The sequence below is a fragment of the Leptopilina boulardi genome, unplaced genomic scaffold (assembly GCF_019393585.1).
Source record: "Leptopilina boulardi isolate dan_hultmark-lab unplaced genomic scaffold, ZJU_Lbou_2.1 LbouV2_384, whole genome shotgun sequence".
NCBI classification, from domain to species: domain Eukaryota; kingdom Metazoa; phylum Arthropoda; class Insecta; order Hymenoptera; family Figitidae; genus Leptopilina; species Leptopilina boulardi.
This window is the reverse complement of record NW_026137956.1, coordinates 433005-454519: the sequence shown is the minus strand read 5'-3', so window position 1 is coordinate 454519 and position 21515 is coordinate 433005. Positions and strand designations below refer to the sequence as shown.

Sequence of the window (21515 nt, the reverse complement as noted above, 5' to 3'; positions counted from 1 at the left end):
TTTTTTTTTCTTTTTAAATGTATTTAATTTTTTTTTTTAACACAAATTGTCGGTTAAAATATAAATATTATATTATAGATGTTTTATTAAAGAAATAAAAATCATGAAAAATGCAGTTTGTTGTTTTTTCAATTGCCTTGTAATTGAAATTCAAAGGAAAAATCAAAACAAAAGTTATATTTTTGAATTCTTTTAAATAAAAAAGAAAACAATTTACAGTTTAAAAATATTGGAATGCAAATGTAAATAATTAAATTTTTTAACATTTTGAAGGACTAAAAATTGTATTGTATGCGTGGTAAAATAATTTATTTATCTCTAAATTCAAATATTTAATTACTGAAAATGTTAAAACAAACAAAATTGTCCGTAGGTTTTTTGTTAAGAAACTAAAATTTTAAAAAATTTGTTTATTCAAATTTTAATCGAGCCAAACGTTAATTTAATTAATGTAAATTTTAATTTAAAAATCAAGTGTTTCAATTGTTAATAAATTCTTATTTTTATTGGTAAACAACAAATTTATTTAATTAAAATTTTTAATCGATCGAAATTTCATTCTACATAAATATTAATCGACTTAAGTTTCAAATTATCCAAATTTTAATTAATTTGAGTTTCAAATTATCCGCATTTTAAATTATTCAATTTTTAATTGAAAATAAAATTAATTAATTAAAATTAAACACCCAAATTAATAAAATTAAAAAATTCCACCATAATCTAAAAATAGTTATAAAATTCTTTAATGAATTTTTCTTTTTGTTGCTAAATTTAGCAAGATAGCCCTTTTTATAAACAAAAAAGAAAATAGAAAAAAAAAATTATGAATGTAAAATATTTGAATTGGGCGTAACAAAATGCAGTTGGTAAAGTAGAAAATGAATTTAACGATGAAATAAGGATAAAAACAGATGCACACATACATATGTGTATACCACATACATTCTCGTCATCATCATCGGCAACCTGCGGGGTTTTCGATCGGATGTGCCAAAGTCAGATCTAACGGGAGACAAAGACAGAGAAATGATTTTTTGTGTTTGTCTGCGATGGACCTATTTATATGAACAAATGTCGCAAAGTGTTTGAATATATAAAGTACGGAGTAAGTATGGCGGTGAAACGTCGACCAACGACATCGGGTTTATTGTGACCTTTTTTTTTTTGACACAAATGTCTCGAGACTAATTTTTTTCATTCTCTCTCATCGGTAAATTTCTAGTCAAGTCCATTTGTGTTATACGTGGTTCGCCTGAGTGAATTTTGTGCTTATTGAAAGAAGGAAATTCTCTTTTTCTTTTTTAGAGTGAAAGATAGAGAGAGAGAAGAAAAAATTGTATGAGATATTTTGTATATATATTTTAGTTGCGAAACGTCATAACAGGAAGACGAAGACACGTTTTACCTTGGGCTTACAAGAATGATTCTTCGTAGTTTATTGTGAATTTCAATCAACATATAGTGATAACTACGTTCACTAATATTTTTTTTTCTTTTTTTTGAGTGTTCCATCATGATGACTTGTAATTCGTGAAACAAATTCTATATATATATATATATTAAAATAGAAAACTTGCGCTTCGATATTCAACCACAATGATGCAAGGTTAGGAGATTTGACAGTTCAAATCAAATTTTTTTTTTTTTTTGAAGTAGCGCCTATGTGTCCTTTTGCTTAGTTTTTTTTTTTTAATTTTCATGGTATTGTTTTTTAAAAAGCTAAGCATTTTCTAATGATAGAAATATCTCTCTTTTTCTAACATTTGTAATTTTTCGTTTCTCTAGTGTAAATGGAGAAAGGAGGACAGTTCACGTCATAGAGCTTATTTAGTTAGTTATTTTTATTTTTATCAATTTAATTTTTCAATATTGACTTTCATTTTCCCTTTTTTTGCATTTTTCATGCTTTCAAAATTGATAATTTGATAATAAGAGGGATATTTTCGGTTTTTGTAATTCATTAAATATTAACCTTATGTTATACTTGAACAAAAAAAAATCAATAGTGTTTACTGCAAGCAGTTTTATTTGAAGAAATGCAGTTTATTGAATATAATAATAATAATTAGTATAGTTTTTTTATTTTTTTTATTTATTGTTAACTAGTGATAATTTTTCAATTATTTTCTAATTATTGCTTTTCATTTATTATTATATTTATATTGATTATTTTATTTATTATTTTTTGTTTTCTATTTGATTTTTTCAATTTTTTGGTTTAAAATTAAAATTTTATTTTCAATTCCCATTTCTGTGAATTCGATTTTTTTTTATTAATATTAATTAAATATTAATTATTTAATGTATTACATTTTTTTTGTAGTTTATTTTTTGAATTTAGAATGTAAATTGGGAAATTAAAATAATAATTTTTTTACAGATCCCACAAGGGTAAATTCATTAAAAATGGATCAGGAAACAGTTTATGGAACTCATGAGGACAGTCATGTTGTTATGTCGGAAAAAGTTCAATCATTGGCGGGTAGTATTTATCAAGAATTTGAAAGAATGATCGCCCGCTATGATGAAGATGTTGTTAAAGAATTGATGCCTTTGCTAGTCAATGTTTTAGAATGTTTGGATATTGCGTACACAGAAAATCAAGAGCACGAAGTTGAATTAGAATTATTACGCGAGGATAATGAACAACTCGTCACGCAATATGAAAGAGAGAAACAACTCAGAAAAACTTCCGATCAAGTTAGTTTTTTTTTTCCTTTTTACTACTACAACAATATAATAAAATAATATTTTGTAATTTTAAAATGAAAATTTTTGCCAAAAAAAAAAAAATAAATTATATTCATTTTTATAAATAGCAATTTATTTTAGAAATTTATTTTATAATTTAAATAATATGTAGAAATCAAGAAACTAAAAAAAAATTTATTTCTAAAATATTTGTTTTACTATTTTAAGATGGAAATTTTAACAAAGAATTATTTTTTTATTATGAAGATTAGTAATAAATTTTTTAAATATTTATTTGTTATAGTTAATAAAGAATATTTAATAATAATAATAATAATAATAATAAAAAAAGATTTGTTAACAACGAGAAAAACATTTATTAACAATAAAAAATAATATTAAAAGATTTAAATAAAATTAAATATTTTATTTTATAATTTTTTAATTATTTTTTAATATTAAAATTGTATTTTGGAATAATTTTTTGCTTGTTCTTTTTGTTTGACAGAAACTTTTGGAACTCGAAGATGTTGCCGAGGACGAAAGGAAGGAATTATTATCAAAAATTGATAGTCTCGAGTCAATTGTTAGAATGTTGGAACTTAAGACGAAGAATTCCAACGACCATGGTACCGCCAGTTCTACTTTTACACCACCTCCTTACAGTAGAGTTGATTATTTTGAGTTTTTTATTATTTTTTGTTTTAATTTATCAGTTCTGGGGTTTTTATTTTCTTGTTTTTGTATAGCGATAATTCAATTATATTTGCGTTGTTCAGTTTTTTTTCCTATTTTTTTGTTTTTGTTATTGAATTAAGTATTTTTTTTTCTTTATAAAATTTCATGGGATCAGTGATATGGTTTTAGTTTTGTATTCATTTTCAAAAAATTGTTTTAGTTTTATTTTTAATTTTCTTTTTGATTCTTCTTTTTTGTTTTTTTTTATTGCTCCATATAGCTTTCCCTGCACTTTTCATTATAAAATGTTTATTGTTATCTCGTAATTGGAAAATTCAAACAATGACGAAAAGCAAAATTATTTTTTTATTAAAAAAAAAGATGAAAATACAATAAAAGTAAAATATTGTTCTATTAGTTTTACGATTTTTGTTTTTTAATTTCAGTTTTTCGCTTTTATGAAAATCACGTTCTTCTGGGATTTAATTGCAATAATTTTGGCTTTTGTCTTTGTTTTCAAAATTCATCAAAATTATTCATTTTTAGTCAATTTTTGCTTCTGCCTTGCAAATCAGTTGAAATTTCAAAAAATTATAAACAAATTATTATTTTATTTATGAAAGTTTATTAATTATTTATTGTTACAATTTATTAAAAATACTTATTAATATTTCAATAATTATTCATTTTTTAAAAATATTTTATTTAGAAAATTTTCTGAACGTTTATTACACATTTTTAAATATTTGTTTTTTTTTATATTTAGAAATAAAATACCCGATGTTGCTTTTGGGCCCTTGTGTGTTACTTGAGAGAATAAAAAATCGCTTTTTCTTATGATAGAAATTTATTAATTATTTTTGCATTGCAGTCGTTAGGCTCGAGGAAAAGGAAGCCGAGTTGAAACGGGAATATTCTCGATTACACGATCGGTATACGGAATTATTTAAGACACATGTGGATTATATGGAGAGAACAAAAATGCTGGTAGGCAGTACAGAAAGACTGGAGAATGCAACCGGTGGCAGGGGTCCCGGTCGTTTACCATCATTAGGCTTAACACAAATGTCAAGGAGTTCAGGACCATTAAGTTATGGATTCCAAAGTCTTGAAGCCAGTATGAATGCCGATGATATTCCCGAGGAGATATCGACACACGTTACCAATTTAAAATCCGAATTGAGCGACAGCAGTAATGAAACGACAATAGAAACATCCGACAAAAGTCAACTAACTGATCGTCCCGATCATGAGAATAAGACTACAATTGTTTCAAGACGTAGGTTTCAAAAATTATCGACAAACTATTTGTTTATTTATTTATTTTCAAAATTTCAAAATAAGATGCAAATTTTCTGTTTTATTTTAAATTAAAGTCTTTTGCAAAATTTATTTTTTCAATTATTACTATTTTTTTTATTAGTAAGTTTTAATTATTTTTCTATTAAAAATCATTATTTCTAAATTTATTAGAAATTACTTTTAAAATTATCAATTATTTTTTAATTTATTATAAATAATTTTTGCAAATTTTTTTTTATTAATTGCTTTTAAATTTACCATGATTTTAAAAAAAATTTTTTAAATTGTTTTTAAATTTATTAATGAGTAATTTTTTAATTTCATTGATAATTTTATTATTTTTTAATTATTTTCAAATTTTATTATAAATTATAATTTTTACATTACAAATATAATGTAAATTACTTGGAGGTTTTTTTTTTTCGTTTGTTTATTATTCTATTGGATTTTTTAAATATCTTAGATGAAAGTCCTGAAACTGAAGTACCACCGCCAATTGTTACTCCGACTTCGCCGACTGTGGAGAAAATATCGTCAACTCCAAGTGGTCGAACAAGAACTGAAAGAGAACAACGTAGTGGAAATACGTTATATCAGGAACTCAGTTTTCAAGATGCTGATGCACTTGGAGAAATGGATGAAGGTGCCGATATAACAGGTAAAATTTTTACAATTATATTTTTATCTATTTACCAATGAGAAAATTAATTTAATCAAAAATTCATTAATTAAATTCATTACCTAATTTAAATTCAATTAAAATTTAGAAAAAAATTAATATACAAACGATTTTTTAAAATTTCTAAATTTGCAAATTTTTGCAAAAAAAAAAAAAAAATTCCTATCTGTAATTTATTTCAAGAGATTTATTAAATGGAAAATGGTGAATTTTTTAAAATAATTTTTGTTTTTTATTTTTATATTTTATTATATTCTTATAAAAAACAACAATAAATTATAAATTAGATTTTTAAAGAAACAGAATCTTTTGAGTTATTAAAAATTTTAATAGTTTAATATAATATAGAAAAACATGGAATAATGGAAATTTTAATGGAATTTTGTGATTTTTTTTTACAGGAAGTTGGGTTCATCCCGGAGAATATGCGTCGTCAGGTATGTTGATTAAATTGATAAAAGCTTTTATTATTTTCTAAATTGGTTTTTTAAGAAAATAATTTTATAAAATTATTCTAATATAGATATTAAGATAATTAACAAATTTTCTAATATTGATTAATTTCTAATCAATTTGATTACTTTTTTATAAATTAAATATTAAATGCATTGGTAATGTTACCAAAATCGCTTGTCTTTTGTTTAATAATTTTATTTCGTTATTTATTTCATCATTTTTTAAAATTAAAGATTTAAAAATTGAAAGTGACATTTTGTATAAAGGTTATTAAAAAAAAAAAGATTATTTTTCTGCTTAATATATTGTTCAAATTAATATTTAAAAAAATATATCACTTGCAAATAATAAAAACATTATTTAATCTATTTAGTAATTAAAAAACTGTTATCAAAAATTGTTTACTATTAAAAAATACAAAAATATAAATAAATATTGATGGGAAAATATTTTATTTATTATTCATAATTTATGCCTTTCGGCTTTAAACAGATTTCTGGTATACACATAATTATAAACTTGTAATACAATATTAAATTAAATTAATATTAAAACATGATTGAAAAATATTTGTTATATATTAATTTATATTTACGTAAAAAATAATAATTATTCATCTGAAGAAGCACAAAAAAAAAAATTTAATGGTAATCAATGACAAAAAATAATTATTTGGAAAATTTTAATGGAAAGCAGTTAAAAGATAATTATAATATGTATAAATTTCCAAAACTATTAGAATTAGATTCTAGTGATGTTTTTAAAATGTAAAATATAACATATTTATATGTATAGATCAAATTAAATTGTTAGTTTTTAATATTTAAAATATTTTAAAGAAATGTTTCAAATATTTTAATTAAAAAAAAAAAATAATAATTAACAATCAAAAATATTATTAATAAAAAAAAAAATTCCGACTCGGAGTAATCGATATCTTCCTGCTATTAACGATTTAAAATACGACCGAGTGATAAATTCTGAATTCTCATTTATAAAAAAAATTCAAATAAACGTAAAATATTTTCAATGGATTTTAAAAATAATTTTAATATTTTAAATAAATATTGTTTTTTTTAAGAGACGGATATCAAAATATTTAAAATATTTCTAATTTATATTATCGAGTTTATAATATTAATCCCTTAACTGCTATATCAAAAATTTGACGGCCAAAATCTTTGCCATCGGCAGTTAAAGGGTTAAAAAATAAAATAATATATGTATTGTAAATAAATAAATCTAATTACTGTATTAATTTTACAAATACAATACCAAGGGACTCAATGTTCTTTTCTAATGCTTTAAAAATTAATACGAATTTTTTTTTTTTTTAACAAATCTACTTACTTCTCTCTTTTTTCATTGTTTGTGCGATTGCTGTTGGTCCATTTACTTCAAAATAAAAAAAAAAAAAACCTGATTGATGCATGATAACGAATAACCCACATGTGCAGTTAACGACAACTTCTTCGGTAAGAGTCTTCTTAATTGTCTACTCTATCTATGCTTTATAATAAAACATTTCATAAATTAAAATTTGCTTCAAATGCTTCAATATTTTTATTTTATTTAAAATTTGTATTCAAATTTTATGATTTTTAGTTATTAATTTATTGTAAATAAAGAATTTCCTCTAATATTTCTTTTTAAAAAATAATATTTTCAAATATTATTACAAAAAATGTAATTTTTTTTTCAGGAATGGGCAAAGAAGTGGAAAACTTAATAATGGAGAACAATGAACTTTTAGCGACAAAGTACGAAGTTTTTTTTAAAAATAATTTATTGATAATCGATTAACAATTGAATGAATTAAAAATTAATTACCTTAAAATTTCCAGGAACGCTCTAAATATTGTAAAAGATGATTTAATCGTGAAAGTAGATGAACTAACTGGGTATGTGATATTAAATTTTTCTTATTTTCAATAAGTTGAAACTATTTTTATTTTTTTTTTTTTTCCTAAATTATTATTTCAATATTACTTGTAATTTTGTTTTCGCAGTAAACAATTATTTATTCTAAAAAGTAAATTAATAATTGTGACTAATTTTTTAATTAATAATAATTTCTAAATTATAATTAATATAACAAATATATAGCATCAATGAATAAATTAATGAATATTTATTCTGAATAATAATTAATAAAAAAAAATTTGTTTGTAAATAATAATTAATTAAAAATTAATATTTGTAAGTAATAATTAATAAAAACAAAATTAGTGTTTAATTGTAAATAATAATAATAAGAAAAAAAATAATATGAAAATAGTTAAAATAGTTAAAATAAATTGTTTGAATTTTGTAGTGAGCAAGAAATACTTCGCGAGGAGATTCGAGCTTTGCAGCAGGCGAGGGATCGTTTGCGTCAGAAGGTCGCGACTCTTGAGGAAGAATTAAAAAAGACAAAAGAAGAGGCAGAGGCTACGGCCAAGGCTTCAAAAAGCGACGACGAGGAAGATGTTCCTCTTTCTCAAAGAAAGAGATTCACAAGGGTGGAAATGGCGAGGGTTCTAATGGAACGAAATCAATATAAAGAACGATTCATGGAACTTCAAGAAGCTGTGAGATGGACGGAAATTATGAGAGCAAATAAAACCGATCCAGCCAGTATTTCCGGTGGAAAGCAAACATTTTGGAAGTTGTAAGTATTATTTTTATCGTCTCTTGTTCTCTTTCACTTCGCGAAATAATAATTTTATTTTCAAAATTTTTTTAGTAATTAATTAAAATTAAATAATTATAATTAAACAAACAATCGATAGAAAAAGAATTCGGCGCAATTTTTAAAATTCTGTCGATTGTTTATTCAGCTATTTGTAATTTCGGACAAATGAAAATTTGCAGTCTTAAAAAATTCTGACAAATAAAAATTAGGAAATAATGAGAATTCTTTGAAAATTAAAATTCGCTTAAATTAAAATTCTTTTAAATAAAAAGCCATGTAAAGAAAATGACTGTAAAATAAAAATTCTTCCTATATATATTTTTTGTAAAAAAATATTAAATAAAAAAAATACTTAAATTGTATCTATAATAATGAAGGAATAAATATAAAAAATTAATAATAGAAATTTAACATTTTTTTTTTGTTTTGTTTTAATTTTCCAGTTTTAGTAATCTCTTCACAGGACCAGCAGATCGGGGATCCTTAGTCCGAGCTCCACATTCATTACGTTATAGTGCACCGACAAATCAAGTGGTTCCAGCGCCATCCTTGGATGCCATGCGTCGACGTACAATGAAAAATAAACAAGAATATCTTGATCAGGGAGACACCATGTGAGAAATCAAACAACTTTATACATGTATATATTTGTAAAAAAGAAAAAGAGAACTTAGATCACTATTCTAGGATTGTCGCAAAAGCTTTTTAGCATTCTATTTTTAAACAAAGGACATTTCTCGTCTTTTATTTTAATTTGCTATCTTACTCATTTTTTTTTTTTTTAATTTTAATTTTAACCCAAGCTTTAAATGAATCATTATCGAAAACTTTTGAAAAACAGACATTTTTATATATAATAGTAAATTAATAATAATAATAATAATAATTTCTATTTTATCAAAATATATATTAACTTAATATTCATTTTTATGAAATATTAGATTATTATTTTTTTATTAATTGTTTATTCGTTGACACGATTAATGATAATATTTATTTAATAATTTATTTAATAATGAGAAAAAAAGTACGTCTATTTGTTAGTTAAATGATCTATTTTTATATAAATAAGTAGAAATAGATTGAATTATTCGAAATTTTATCGCATCGGTAAAATTCACGATCAGTGATTGGAAAAAAATATTTTTATCACTAATTAATTTCTTGTCTAGAAATTTTTCTTTTAAAAATTGTTGATCGAGGAAAGTTACGAAAAAATAATTTCAGACAACAAAATAATAATAATTTGCATAGAAAAATATTTTTCCTTCTAAATCGTTGATTATAATCGTGAATTTCACCAATGTATTTTATTAAAAATATTTGCATGAAAATTATATTTTACTGTTTTGAAAGAAGTTTTTCAAGACATTTTTTATGAATATTTTATTTGGAAAAAGTGAAAGATTTTATTAAAAAAAAATATATATATATATTTTTTTTAACTTATTTTTTTGTATATTTATTTATTTATTTATTCATTTCTGTGTCTTTCGTCTTTAAGTTCAGATATTTTTTTAAGAAAATCTTTTTTTTAAATAAGTAAATTATTAATAAAATGTCAATTTTTTAATTAGTATTTATTTGCATAAAAAATAAGCTCAAAGAGCGAAGATAATTAAAAACCAATTTTAAATTAATTCAATTGAATTGATAGAATTATAAGTAAATTTAAAAAAAGAATAATTTTAATACAATTGAAATAAAATTTATTAATTTTCTAACTAATTTACTTGCACAATTTTAGCAGAATACGATAATAATTTTGTTTTTTAAAGGATTTTTTAAAAATCTGTTTTTCAAAAGTCAATTAGATTTTAAATATATTACGCTTAGAAATGAACTGCATGTAATGTTTATAGTGATAAGTTTTGCCAAAAAAAAAAGAAAAAAATTTAAGTTATTTCGATTTTATTTGCTTTGCTGAAAAATATTCGTTTTTTTTTCTATACACTCTATTTACTTTTTAACTTACGATCTATTTTTCTACTACACTTCATATATTATAACACCTTTTAATATTTATTTATTTAACACAAATATTATAAACATTTATAACATCTGTGGTATGAACAAATTTACACAAATTCACATTTGCTTTTGTTCTCTCTCTCTCTCTATCTCTCTTTCTCTTATTGTAAATATTTTGCTATTTCTTATTATTTTCGCGATATCGATGAACAAAGATTACAAGTGTTTTTTTTTATGACGATTTAGTAAATTTTTTAATTAAGTTATTAATGTAGAAATTTTCAAGTGATTCTAAGTCAGAGTTGTTTATAAATAACAACTCGAAAAAAAAAATGTTATGACCTTTGTAACAAAAATCAAACAAAATGTGATTTTTATTGTTTTAAATATGTATATAAATATTTATATATATTTTCTTGAAATGAGTAAAAATATTAAAAAATATAATCTCTATCGAGAAATAAAATGAGGTTTTAAGTTTAATTTGACTTTTATTTCACGTTTTCGGTTCGATTATTCAATCATCCGCGTTGTTCCTTTATTATTGTAGTATTTATGAACTCTCAAGATTATTGCAGATTTTTGAGGTAAAATTTAGCTACATATATATTGTATATTAAATTCGAGGCAAAATTATTTCAATTAATTAATTAGTAATAAAAATAATTTTTTTTTCAAATCGAAACAAAATTCGTTTGGTATTTGATAAAATAAAAATTATGGAAATTAATTAAAAATTATCAATAAGTAAATTAATCGATTTATGGAATTTTGATAAATAGAACAGTTTGAGAAATAATTTTGCGTCTTTGGAAAAAAAAAAAATGGTAGAAAATTAAAAAAAATTACTTTACATTTTACTTAGAAAATAAAAATTCATTTCCTACAGATAATTGTTTGTCTTGTTTTAGTAAAATTAATATACAAAAATAAATTTTTATTTTATTTTTGTATATTAATTTTTTTGGATTGCAATTTTTTTTTTTTTTTTTGCTTAATGTTTTGCACTTTTTTAAATTGAATTTCGGTGTTGTGACGTTAAAAATGAAAAATTTGTTAATTCCCCTTCTTTCATTTAGATGATTGGTGATTTGTTCTTTTTTATAATATATAGAAAGTAGAATTTAATTTCTATTTCCTATGAGAATGTTTTTTTTTTATATTATAAATAAGAGCAATGTGAACGGTAAGTGAACGAATGTAAATTCGTTTTTTGTTGTTTTAGGGGGAAAAAAAAATTGATTTTTGAAATAATATTTAAAATGAAAATTAATACATGTTGCAGGTCATCGGAAAAACTTGTGGCTAGACGAGCGAACGAGAGAAAAGAACAATATCGACAGGTACGAGCTCATGTTCGAAAAGAAGATGGACGATTACACGCTTACGGATGGAGTTTACCAGGTAAACCAAGTGCACCTGCGAGACAACCAGTTCCTGTTCCTGTTTATTGTCGACCACTTCAGGAAACCGAGCCTGGAATGAAGGTAATTTTATAAATTATATTTTTTTTTTATTTTCAGATATAAAAATTATTAGAATAAGGGAGCGTTTTATTCAAAAAAACGATTCACTTAATATTTTAAGGTAATTTTTAGGAATTAAAATTTGAATAGATTTAAATTTGGATGAAATGAATTTTGGATTTTGACGCCTATTTTTTATTATTTCAAAAAATCGATAATTTCTAATTCGATTTATTTTCGAATGTAATATTTCAAAAATAATTGAATTTACAATTGATTTAAGCTCAGGCATATAATTTATTAGTTCAAAAAGAATTGTTTCTTTTAATATTCCTGAGCTCATATTATTAATTTAGAGGACACAAAAAATTGCAGATTTTCTTCTTTTTCAATAAATTAATGATTCAATTCACCCAAACTTGAATTTATCAAAAATTTGTGTCATCGATTTAACAATTATTTTAGATCAAATTTCAATTAAAATATAAATTTAACTAATTATTAATAATTAATTATTATTATTTATTATTAGTTATTAAAATTTTATTTTAAATACCTACAATCGAATGAAAAATTCAATTTATCCAAATTTGAAACTATTCAAATTTTAATTCATAAAAATTCCAATTTCATTAAATTATATTCGATTCAAAATTTCATCGATTCACATTTTAAATTTAATCTAAATTTTAAACTTATTCAAGTAATTCAAGTTTAAATTAATTTTTGCTAATTTTTATTGGTCGAAACAAATTTATTGATTACAATTTTAATCAAATACAAATTCAATCGATCGAAAGTTAAAAAAAACGAATTTTCAATCTATATAAAGATTAATCGACTTAGGTTTCGAATTATACGAATTTAACAATAATTAAGTTTTAGATAATTTCTTATTAAAATTTTTTGTAAATAATTGAAATTTCGAAGAATTTTTGTTAAAATTTTGGTTGATTTATTAAATTTTCAAAGTTTAGCAGTTAAATTTTTTTTTAATGAAAAAATTTAAAACAATTTTCAATTGAAAATGTGGAAAATATTGAAATTTTGAAAATTTAATTAATTAACCAAAATTTAACAAAAATTCTCTAAAACTCAATTATTTGTAAAAATTTTTAATTAAAAATTCTCTAAAACTCAATTATTGTAAAAAATTTGTAAAAAAAATCATCAGTAATTCAAATTTACAAAAAATTCAATTGTAAAATCTTATGAAATTTAATGAATTTTAAAAATCTTGATAATAACTATTTGAAAATTTATGTCTAATTTAATTTTGATATTTGGAAATAATTGATACCTTGAAAAGCTGAAATCAAAGTTTTTAATAATAATTATATTGAAATTTACAATAATTTTATAATATAACTTTTTTTTTATAAATAAATAAATTTTGTGGAAATTAAAATATTAATGAGTTTTAAAATTAAAAACAATAATTTTAATTTAATAATTACTTAAATAATTAATTTATTGTTATTGAAGAAGTTTATTGCATTTTTTGAAAATGTTAAAAATTTTCAACGTGTTTTAGCAGGTTTTAGTTATCATTTTTTTTTTTTATATATAAATAACATAATTAAATGCATTTAATAGAAATAAAAATCAATATTGATATTTTGAAAAAGTAATTGAATTTTCGAATATATTGAATTAAAAGAATTGTAAGTATAGTTAAAATTTCATATTTGATTGAAAATTTTGAAAATAATTGAAGTTTTAAAATGAATTTTATTAAAACTTTTGAAAATTTTGGTACCCTAATTGAATTTTTTTTTTTGAATAATTTAAATTGTTCATATAATGTTTGTTTAACATAATTTTCATTTGATCGAATTTTTATTTATTACAATCTTTTTTTTTATTAGATTTCAAATTTGATAAAAAAGAACAAAATTCGAAAATGTTTAGGGAAAAATACAAAAAATATTGTCTGGAAGTTCGGGAAATGTCAGGAAAAATTATAATGAAAATTTAAAAATTTTAAAAAAAAACCTGATAAGAATATTGTATTGAAATTTTTTTTTTTTTTTGCAGATATGGTGTGGAGCCGGAGTGAATTTAAGCGGTGGTAAAACCCGCGATGGTGGTTCAATGGTGGGTGGAAGTGTTTTTTATGCAGCCGAAGCACGTGAAATTAATAGTAGTAATAGTAGTAATAATAGTGTGATGAAAGTCGATGCCGAGGATGCTGTTGAACATTTGGACAAGGAACTCCATGATAGTGAACAACGTCGTCTCGAGGCAGAACGTCTTGAACAACAATTAAGTTCACATGTTTGGATTTGTACGTCAACGCAAAAAATGTCAAAAGTAACTGTGATAGATGCAAATAATCCAGCTGAAATACTTGAAGTTTTTAATGTATGCCAAAGTCATTTGCTTTGTATTGCTAGTGTTCCGGGTGCCAAAGAAAGTGACTACGCTCAAGGTTCCAATGATAATGATATGATAATTGCAAATGTTGTCGTTGAAAACGCTAATAAAACAAATAACAATAATTCTTTATTATGTGACGAAAATAATGGTCAAGAAAAAATCAAGACTGATATGAATTTACAAAATAAGGATGTAAAAGGAGGTGAAATTAATGAGAGTGAATCATCGGAATTGGAAAATAATGCAAATGGTGAGACAATTAATTTGGGAAAGGTACATTTTGTTAAAAATGTCGGCGAAATATCATCAGTTTTTAATAGTAATGAAAGTGAAAAGGAAAGAATTTCTGTTAATAATGATGATATTAATAATGACGATGAACGAGGAGAAGACGAAGATGACGATGACGATGATGATGATGATAATGATGAAACTCCCATTGAGAAAATGTCCTCGATTCAACCGACAATGTGGCTTGGTGCACAGAATGGAGCAATTTTTGTTCATTCAGCGGTGGCTAAATGGCCCGTTTGTTTACATTCGGTGAAACTTAAAGACGCTGCTCTTGCCATTGTGTAAGTATTTTTAAATAAATATTTCCCAAAAAATTTTTTTTTTTCTAGTTTTATTCGAATTTTATGAAAAAGATGTTTTATCAGATAGTTTCGTTAAAATTGAAATTTTCACATTGTGGAATTTTTATTTAATTATAAAAAAAATTTAGTCCTCAAAGGGTTAAGGAACAATTTTTTTTTTTGTAGACACGTCCAGGGTCGAGTTCTCGTTGCCCTGGCAGATGGAACAGTGGCAATATTTCGAAGAGGACAAGACGGACAATGGGATCTCACTCAATATCATGTGATAACTTTAGGCAATCCTCAACATTCCATTCGATGTATGGCAGCAGTATTAGGGAAAACAGTTTGGTGTGGTTATCAAAATAAAATTCATATTATCGATCCAATTACATTGACCTTAAAGGTAAATTATTTTTCATTAATTTTTCTCTTTTTAAATTTGTAAAACATTTTCATAGGAATATCACAGTTGGTTCTCCTTTTTTATTTTCTTTCTTTAAAAAAAAATAATCTAAAATTACGATTATTCAATTAATGTTAATTAAACAAATTTTTTGAATATTCAAGTAAACTATTTAATTGACTAGATTTGATTTATAAAATTCTACTTAATAAAAATTTGATTAAATTTTTATTTAAGTTTAGTGGGGAAAAATATTAATTAAATATTGTCTATTGGAAAATATATGATGATTATTTTATTTTCTATATGAAGATACACAAATTAACGATAGAGTCAAATATGTGAAATCGTAGTGCTCTTATAATTGCAGTGTTCCGTGGACGCACATCCTCGTCGGGAGTCACAAGTACGTCAATTAGCGTGGCTCGGTGAAGGTGTTTGGGTTAGTATCAGACTCGATTCAACATTGAGATTATATCATGCTCACACGTATCAGCATCTACAGGACGTGGACATTGAGCCATATGTGAGCAAAATGCTCGGCACTGGGAAACTTGGTTTCTCATTTGTTCGAATCACTGCCTTGCTCATTTCATCCAATCGACTTTGGATTGGAACCGGAAATGGAGTTATTATCTCTGTTCCACTTTCTGAAAGTAATTGATATAAACACTCATTTTAATCTTTTCTAATCTAATTTAATTTTTTAATTTTTATATCTGAGACTCATGGATAAGATCTGAAAAATTAATTTGTTAGAATTTTCATTTGTTATATTATATTTGACAGAATTTAATTTTATTTAAATAAAGGCGCCGGTGGATCGATGGCAATTTCGAGAGCACAAGCCAGAGGTGGAAAGGGAGACGCTCCAGGTATTGGAGTTCGAGTTTTTGCCTCTGATCATGAGGTGACTCCAGGAAGCTTCGTGCCTTACTGTAGTATGGCACACGCTCAGCTTAGCTTCCATGGACATAGGGATGCTGTAAAAATGTTTGTCGCCGTACCTGGTAAGGAAAAAAAAAATTTTTTTAATCAAATATTTCTAGCTGGGCCAATTTAATATTCCCTTAATTATTATTATTTTCTTTCCTGTTTCTGTTATATTCTCTTGTTTGGCAAATTTTTATTAAACAGAATTTTTTTTGCAAAATTTACATAAAGGTGAATAATTTAAATTTTAAAGAATTTTCTATTTAAAAAAAATTTCTATTTTACGGTACGATAGTTTTTTTTTTCTTTACTAAGGAATTAAGTTGGATTTTTTTGTTAAATATTTATTAATTAGTTAAAAATCTATTTTAATAAGTAAATATATTTTAAATTAAATTAATTTTAGGTCATGGAGGTCATAGCGCGATCTCGGACGGTTCTATTCCAGCGATGCTAGTCTTATCCGGTGGAGAAGGTTACATTGATTTCAGAGTCGGTGAGTGTAAATAAAAATTAAATCTGTTTGAAAATTATTTCTTTTTTCTTTAGCTAAAATTATTTTTTGTTCTTTTACTAATTTTAATTTTTTAAATTTTACTAATTTTCCAAGCTATTTAAATTATTTTCAAATTTTTTAGCTCATATTTTCAATTCTTTAGTTTCAATTTTTAATAGTATTTCAATAATATCTATAATTATTGAATTTGTTTGTTTCATTTTGCAATTTTTCTGTATAATTATATATATATATATATATAAAAGAAACAATTAATACACCTGGAACATGTGAATATTTTTTTGGAACGTCGTGCGATTGATATTTAATTTCAGCGGACGAAGCTGAGGACGAGAGTGACGTGGCAACACATCTGATTGTATGGCAGATGGTCAGGTATGCCCCCAGAGAGTATGTAATGACGAACTCAAATAATAATTTTTCTTTCGAGTTCCGAGTACAAATTCTGTCATTCGCTTTGAAAAAATTAAAACTTCTTTTTCTCTTTTCAATAACTCTAATTGATAAAAAAAAAAAAAAAACCAAAATAATATTTTTCTTTCATTTGAATGTCTCGCTCGTGACAAAACTAACAAAATGCATCTTCAAATCGTAGTTAGACATTATATATATACAATATCCTAACCGCATATTAAACTGACACTTGTGAATGTACAAAAAAAAAATGCGTTTTATGGTTCAATTTTTTATATTGGCTCTTTAAATATTTGGTTGTCTTTTTGAATTTGACAATTAAATTGACACTTTAAATGTGTGATTTCAGGTGAAGTGATCAAAGTGAAAAAAAATATTTTTTCCTATTTTGGATTATTTTTGGTGGTAATTTTTGACTAATATTTTCTTTAGTTTTTTGAGTATCGTTTATATAATAATTTTTTTCTTAAATAATGAAATACATTTTTTTTCAATATCAGTTCTCACAGCTTCTTTGACGCTCTCTTTCTTTTGAAATTAATTTTTGAAAAAAAAAATGAAAATGGAAATTAATTTGTCTTTTCTTGGGTGAAAGACAGGAATTTTTTCAATTTTCATTAAAAAAAAATCGTCTCTTTCCCCAAAAAATCAAATTTATTTTTCATTTTCATTTTTTTTTTTGGTCAGAAATTTTTTTTTCTAAATTGTCATTGTACCAATCGAAAGAACGTCAAAAAAAGCTATGAAAACTAATATTTTAATTTTTTTTTTTTTAATTTTAATTGTAAAAAAAGTTTTTTATTTCATTATTTAATTGTGAAAAATTATCTAAACATTAGCGCGTTTAAAAAGAAACGTTTTTTTAGCTTTGATCACTTTACATGAAATCCTGCAATAATATAAATATGGTCAATGTCTCTTTTAAATAATATATACAGGATGTCATTATTGTTTGATAACTTTAACATTATTTTTTTAAAAATATTTTTTGTTTTAAAAAAATGAAAAATATTGAATTAAAAATTTTTTTTCGAAACATAATGATTGCACTGTATAATATAGTTAATTTAATTGGTGATGTTATTTCGTGGGTATCAATTAATTTTTTTTAGCACTTTTTCCAAAAAATGCTCCAATGGAATCGGGAAAAATGTTTCTTTGAAAAAAATTATGTTTTATTATAATATATATGTAAATAGACATTTAAAAAAAAAAAAATGTTTCCGGTATCGTGATCCCAATTTTTACCCTTCCAATTTCCTTTTACTCTCTGGGGGTTGGACAGATGGCGAAAAAATTTTTTTTTTAATTAAATCGTTGATTGTAGAAAATGTATTGTTATTAAAACTAAAAAAATTTGATTTTGAATATTTATTATTTATTTTATTCATTTAAATTTTTTTTAATAATTTGTATTTATTTTTGTATTTTATTTTGTTTATTCCCTTTCGTTTTTAATATTCTTTATTTATTTTCGTATTTTATTTGTTTATTTTTTCTTCTTTTTATTAAATTCGGTTCTAGTTTTTTTACTAATAATTTCTTAATTTTATCCTAGTATTTTTACATTCCCATCGCAATGATTGAAGGTTTTTGAATTTTCAAAAATAGTCATTTAAACCCATTTATCTTTTTTTTTAATTTGGGTTTTAATTGCTTTCTTAGTAAAATGATTTTTTGTTCAAACGAAATATTATTTCTACAACTGACGATTAAAATTAATAGAAGTAATTGAAAAAAATTAGGAATTATAAATTCGGATAAAATAAATTTCATTTTAAAAGTAATTCACTAAAAAAAATTTATAAAATTAATTGATGATAAATAATATATTAATTAATTAATTTAATATTAATAAATTAATAGATAATAAATAATTTATTAATCTTTCATTATATCATTGATATAATACAAAAATACATTTTTTGAAAAAAAAAAATTGTACACAAAAGTAATTCCTAATATTTTCAATCACTCATTCCATTTTGCATTGTCTTGTACAAAAGGCTGAGGATCATTGCTCTGCATTTAATATTCAAATTTCAAATTTTTTCTAACTTCAAAACAAAAAAAAAAATAAATCAAAAACTTTGATTATCAGGTGACGGCGATGAAACTGAAGATGGAATCGAACGTTCAAACGCATCAGCAGTCTCAAATTCCGAAGAGCAAAATGAACAAAGTCATTTAATTGTCTGGCAGGTTCAGTGTCCATTGTCTGCAATGATTATCACTTAAATTCATTCAAAAATTCATTTCCAAAGGTGCCCGGCCTAGCAATAAAAATAAATGATCGAAGGAGAAAAAAAGAAACGAAAAAAGAAACTCTTTTAAGAAAAAAAATTTCCATTTTTGTGAATAATAATATTTTTTTCACATCATAAGTGGGGAAAAAAGAAAATTTTGTTTCACAAAAGTCAGCTCGATGAATTAGAAAAAAAACGAGAAATGCCGAGATAAACGTAGTGTACAAAAATATTTTTGTTGATTTTTCCTTTTAGAGTTAAAAATTACAAGATTTTAGTCGTTTTTTTTTTTTTTGTTGTCATCATTTATCAAAGTTTTTAGAAAATATTATTATTATTATTATTATTATTATAGCGAAAATGGATACGTTAACTTTGAAAAAGAATGTCCACGAATTGCATGAAAATCGTGTGTTCGATGAAATTTAGAAAAATTTATTAGATTTTTTAATTTAGATATTTATAATGTAAAAAAAAATATTAAATATATATATATATATATATTTGTTTATAATATGCTTACGTATCGATTGCTAGCGTAAGATTTATTGTAAATCGTTTTTAAAATTATGCAAATTAAATAATTTATTCCCGAATCGTGTAATTTATGAGCACATAAATATATAATATGTATTTGAAAAATGAGCCTGTGTATGGGGATGTGTGCAATTTTATGTTTTTGAATTGTGTGTGTATGTCTGAGAATTATTATTTTTTTTCAAAATCGTTATTGTAATAGCGATTTCTTCAATTTTTTTTTATTGAAATTTTTTTTTCAAAATAAAGAATTTTTTTTCTTTATTGCTCTTTTCTTATTTTGGACGTCAATTTGATATCGTAATGAAATTTTGACTTCTTCGAATAGGCTTGTGTAAATATATTGTAATTTATTGACGTCCATATATATAACTTAATAAAAAAAAAAAAATGTTATTTATTGCTCGCCGTTGATTATAAGAAAAAAAAATGTTTAGCAACTCGGCGTCTTTGCACTTTTTTCTCTCTCCTGAATCTTCTACCAAAGATGAGGTTACAATATATTTGAAATCGCGTTTATATTAAAAAAAAAAAATAATAATAAATAAATAAATAAAAAACAAATATGTAGAATGAAATCGACTCTAGCGAATTTTATGTATATTTCATGTTTAACTCGGCTTTCAGTGTCGAACGCGGAATGTACCTGGCTCGCGTGGAGCTGCAACGGCATTAATAAAAGTTATACAGGAAATCATCAACTTTTAATTATTTATTGTTCCCTTGAAGAAAATGAAACAACAATAATAATAATAGTGATTTTTATCCGATCTTGAAATATTCAAGAGCAAGAAAATCATGTATTATTTTTAAAAAATGTTTTTTTTTAAAAGAAATTTCTTTATTAGTGATTTATTATCTTAAGATTGAATTAGGATATTTTTATTTAAATTAAATATTATAAAAATCAATTTAATTTAATCAGTTTTTGTAAAAAAATCTTTAACTTGTTACTTATTTACATTTGAGTTCAATTATTTTGTAAATTCTTTTATTTTCAAAACTTAAATTATTGTTTTTCAATTATTTCGTTATTATTCATATTTAAACATTTTGTATCTTTAATTAGTTTTTATATTTTATAAACAAATTTGAAAAAGATAAAAAATAAATTCTTGTATTGAATTCAAAAAATAAATAAACAAAATTTGGAAAAAAAAATATTTGAATTTTATAAATCATGAAATTTAAACAATAAATGAATTTTAAAAATAATAAAATTACAAAATAATTGAATTTTACAATAATTTATCAGTATTTAAAAGAAAACCAATTAACGTGCAAAATAACTAATTTGTATCTATTAAAAATTTTTTTAATTTATTAAAAAAAAAAATTCATCAATTATTCAAGCATTTATAGTTTAAATTTTATGTAAATTTAATTTTAGATGAACGGAAACTTAAATTAATTAAAATTTGTATAAATTTAAATTCCAATAATTTGAAACTTAAATTGAAATTCAGTAAATTTGATAGTTAAATAAATTAAAATTTGAATAAATTAAAATTCTGATAATTTCAAACTTAAATCGATTAATTTTTTAAATAAATTGAAATTTCCTTAATTTTAAGTTTCGATTGATTGA

General features: G+C 22.9%; 1 protein-coding gene across 9 annotated transcripts; it reads left to right on the top strand.

Moving 5' to 3' along the window:
* The first annotated feature begins 928 nt into the window (after positions 1–928).
* On the top strand, positions 929–20624 carry LOC127288301 (JNK-interacting protein 3). Of its 9 annotated transcripts, XM_051315684.1 has the most exons (20): positions 929–1108; positions 1508–1609; positions 1789–1833; positions 2384–2703; positions 3203–3359; positions 4244–4651; positions 5138–5332; positions 5755–5790; positions 7267–7284; positions 7512–7569; positions 7654–7710; positions 8124–8459; positions 8927–9097; positions 11740–11941; positions 13958–14874; positions 15061–15280; positions 15651–15936; positions 16093–16290; positions 16620–16709; positions 19246–20624. In XM_051315684.1, the coding sequence occupies exons 4-20, from the start codon at positions 2410–2412 to the stop codon at positions 19380–19382; spliced, it is 3780 nt and encodes a 1259-aa protein (XP_051171641.1). In that variant the 5' UTR covers positions 929–1108; positions 1508–1609; positions 1789–1833; positions 2384–2409; the 3' UTR covers positions 19383–20624. The 9 variants fall into 9 exon arrangements, with proteins under 9 accessions (XP_051171641.1, XP_051171642.1, XP_051171637.1 ...); XM_051315685.1 differs by lacking the exon at positions 1508–1609; XM_051315680.1 differs by lacking the exon at positions 1789–1833.
* The last annotated feature ends 891 nt before the right edge of the window (positions 20625–21515 follow it).

Bases quoted from the DNA above. Each gene is read 5' to 3' on its own strand.
- LOC127288301 (XM_051315680.1), top strand. The intron at 2,704-3,202 runs GTTAGTTTTTTT...TTTGTTTGACAG, and splicing joins TCAGAAAAACTTCCGATCAA to AAACTTTTGGAACTCGAAGA. The intron at 7,570-7,653 runs GTACGAAGTTTT...TAAAATTTCCAG, and splicing joins AATGAACTTTTAGCGACAAA to GAACGCTCTAAATATTGTAA.